General features: G+C 46.5%; 1 protein-coding gene across 1 annotated transcript; it reads right to left on the reverse strand.

Moving 5' to 3' along the window:
* Positions 1–963: 963 nt before the first annotated feature.
* On the reverse strand, positions 964–2,465 carry LOC140214367 (uncharacterized). Its single transcript, XM_072285740.1, has one exon. The coding sequence runs from the start codon at positions 2,457–2,459 to the stop codon at positions 1,179–1,181; it is 1,281 nt and encodes a 426-aa protein (XP_072141841.1). The 5' UTR covers positions 2,460–2,465; the 3' UTR covers positions 964–1,178.
* Between the last annotated feature and the right edge of the window lie 205 nt (positions 2,466–2,670).

The raw sequence follows: 2,670 nt of genomic DNA on the forward strand, positions 1-2,670 counted from the left end.
GGAAAAAAAATACAGAGCTTAGAAAGCAGATCACTCAGACATCTGTAGTGTAATAATAATTATTACAATGAACATACATAGTTTATAGGGGCATGCAAGCAGTAATTTGTTAGATAAGGTTGAACATTGAATACTTTTCGCGTAATGAAAAGCCGCAATTTAACAAAGCAAATTATTGATTTTCCTGTCATTACGTAGAGGTGAAACTGTATATTTATGTTTTTGCTCAGTTGTAACGGCATTGTGTGGGTCAGTTTTCATAATTTCTTTTGCTCTATGTACTATGACATGCTGCGAAGAGATCTAGAGGAAATATGGTAACCCCAAAAAAAAGTGGTTTAGACACTAAAGGCAAATAATAACTCGACGTGGACTGCTTAAACACCATTCCAAAAACATCACAACACTTGTTCCATGCCAAGAAAGGACTTAGTTTACATCTGAGAAAATTGCATCTTAAGGGTCCGCACAAATGCCCTTTTAGAAACTCAAATCTCCCGCCACACAACCGGGGGAGTGGTGCCATTGCATATGCCATCACCGCCCGAAGCTGCCATCAGTGAGGTAAACGGCATTCGATAAATGGCGGCAGCACCGAGCCAAGACAGAGCAGTGGATTCGCCGCAGCAGCTGCTTTTTGGTCAAATGTTGTGAACCGTTTGGGCATCCCACGACATAACATGGACGTTGAATTCGCTGCTACTTGCAGTTTGTGCAGATTTCGTGAACCAGCAAAACCAGTCCAGCACTGCGCGATAACGAAACTGCTGAAACGCTAAAGTGTGGGTGGTGCAGAGTAGAGCAAAAGCAAACCCTTTCAACTGCCTGCATCGTTGTCAAGGGTAATTTCAATGAGTTCTTTTTTTCTGAAGATAAAATAGAACTGGAGAAGTAGCATTTTATTTTGCCTTATAATACAATACAACAATGTTTTTTGCAATTAGTGGTTGAGTACTAGTGACATAATTTAAGTGAGGAGTGCTTTCGTCATTGGGCATGTACTTGAATGTCCTGGCAGAGTCAATCATGTCCAGCATTTTCTTTAGTTTTTCAATTATTAAGGCTCTGTTGGCGATAATATTGATGCCTTAAAGAGATTCTCAAGCACTAATCTATCCCTTTCGCTTGGCTTAATATTTGCTGCAGTGTCCCTTCAAGAGCACATGGAGACAATTGTGTTACCTGCTGCTATCTAGCATGCTACACGCCTGTAGATTTTTAATTGGCTCCAGTTCAACATGGTTGTCGACCTCCCCTACAGTATCATGGTGCTGTGCTTTCATATGTCTACTTAAGTGATGAGACTGCTTAAAAGACCTAGAGCAGACGGTGCAACTGTATGGCCGGTCACCCGTATGAATGCGCTCATGCACCTTCATGGCACTCTTCAACGAGAAGCTCTGGAGGCATAAAGGGCACTGATATGGCTTTTCACCTGTGTGGGTGCGCAGGTGGGATTTCAGGCTGGCCTTTCGTAAGAAGCGCTGAAGGCATGTAGGGCATTGAAATGGCTTCTCACCTGTGTGGGTGCCCATGTGCTCTTTCAGGTAGGCCTTACGTGAGAAGCTCCGAAAGCACGAAGGGCACTGAAATGGCTTTTCACCTGTGTGAGTGCGCAGGTGGGTTTTGAGGTAGGTCTTATGTGAGAAGCTCTGAGAGCATGAAGGGCACTCAAATGGCTTCTCGCCTGTGTGGGTTCGCACATGGCCTTGCAGGTGGGTCTTTTGTGAGAAGCTCTGAGGGCAAAAAGGGCACTGAAATGGCTTCTCACCTGTGTGGGTGCGCATGTGTTCCATAAGGTTGCTCTTTTGTGAGCAACTGTGAGAGCATGAAGGGCACTGATATGGCTTCTGGCCTGTGTGTGTGCGCAGGTGGGATATCAGGTTGGACTTATGTGTGAAGCTCTGATGGCATGAAGGACACTGATATGGCTTCTCACCTGTGTGGGTGCGCAGGTGCTGAGTTAGATAGGTCTTTCGTGAGAAGCTCCAAGAGCATGAGGGGCACTGAAAAGGCTTCTCGCCTGTGTGGGTGCGCAGGTGGACTTTCAGGTGGGCCTTTTGTGAGAAGCTCCGAGAGCACGAAGGACATTGAAATGGCTTCTCGCCTGTGTGGGTGGACAGGTGTTTCAAAAGGTTGCCCATTTGTGCAAAGCTTTGAGAGCATGAATGGCACTGATATGGCTTCTCGCCTGTGTGGGTGCGTAGGTGGGCTTTCAGGCTGGCCTTTTGTGAAAAGCTTTGAAGACATGAAGGGCACTTAAATGGCTTCTCGCCTGTGTGGGTGCGCAGGTGCTCTGTCAGGTGGCTTTTTCCTGAGAAGCTCCGAGAGCATGAAGGGCACTGAAAAGGCTTCTCGCCTGTGTGGATGCGCAGGTGTGTCATAAGGCTGCCCTTTCGTGAGCAGCTGTAAGAACATGAAGGGCACTGATATGGCTTCTCGCCTGTATGGATGTGCATGTGTCTCCTAAGGTTGCACTTCTCTGAAAAACTCCGAGAGCATGAAGGGCACTGAAATTGCTTCTCGCCGGTGTGGGTGCTGGCATGTGTTTCCAGATGAGACAGTTTATCAGTCGTATAGTCACATAAGTGACATTGGTGGAGGCATCCTTGCTTTGAGTTGTCACATTTGGCAGTTGATGGAGAGATAGAAGGCCCAAGTGCTGCACAA

Source organism: Dermacentor andersoni, unplaced genomic scaffold (assembly GCF_023375885.2).
Source record: "Dermacentor andersoni unplaced genomic scaffold, qqDerAnde1_hic_scaffold ctg00000039.1, whole genome shotgun sequence".
Lineage (NCBI taxonomy): Eukaryota > Metazoa > Arthropoda > Arachnida > Ixodida > Ixodidae > Dermacentor > Dermacentor andersoni.

Coding starts and splice junctions, on each gene's coding strand:
- LOC140214367 (XM_072285740.1), bottom strand. CDS start 2,459: ATGCACATCCATACAGGCGAGAAGCCATATCAGTGCCCTTCATGTTCT.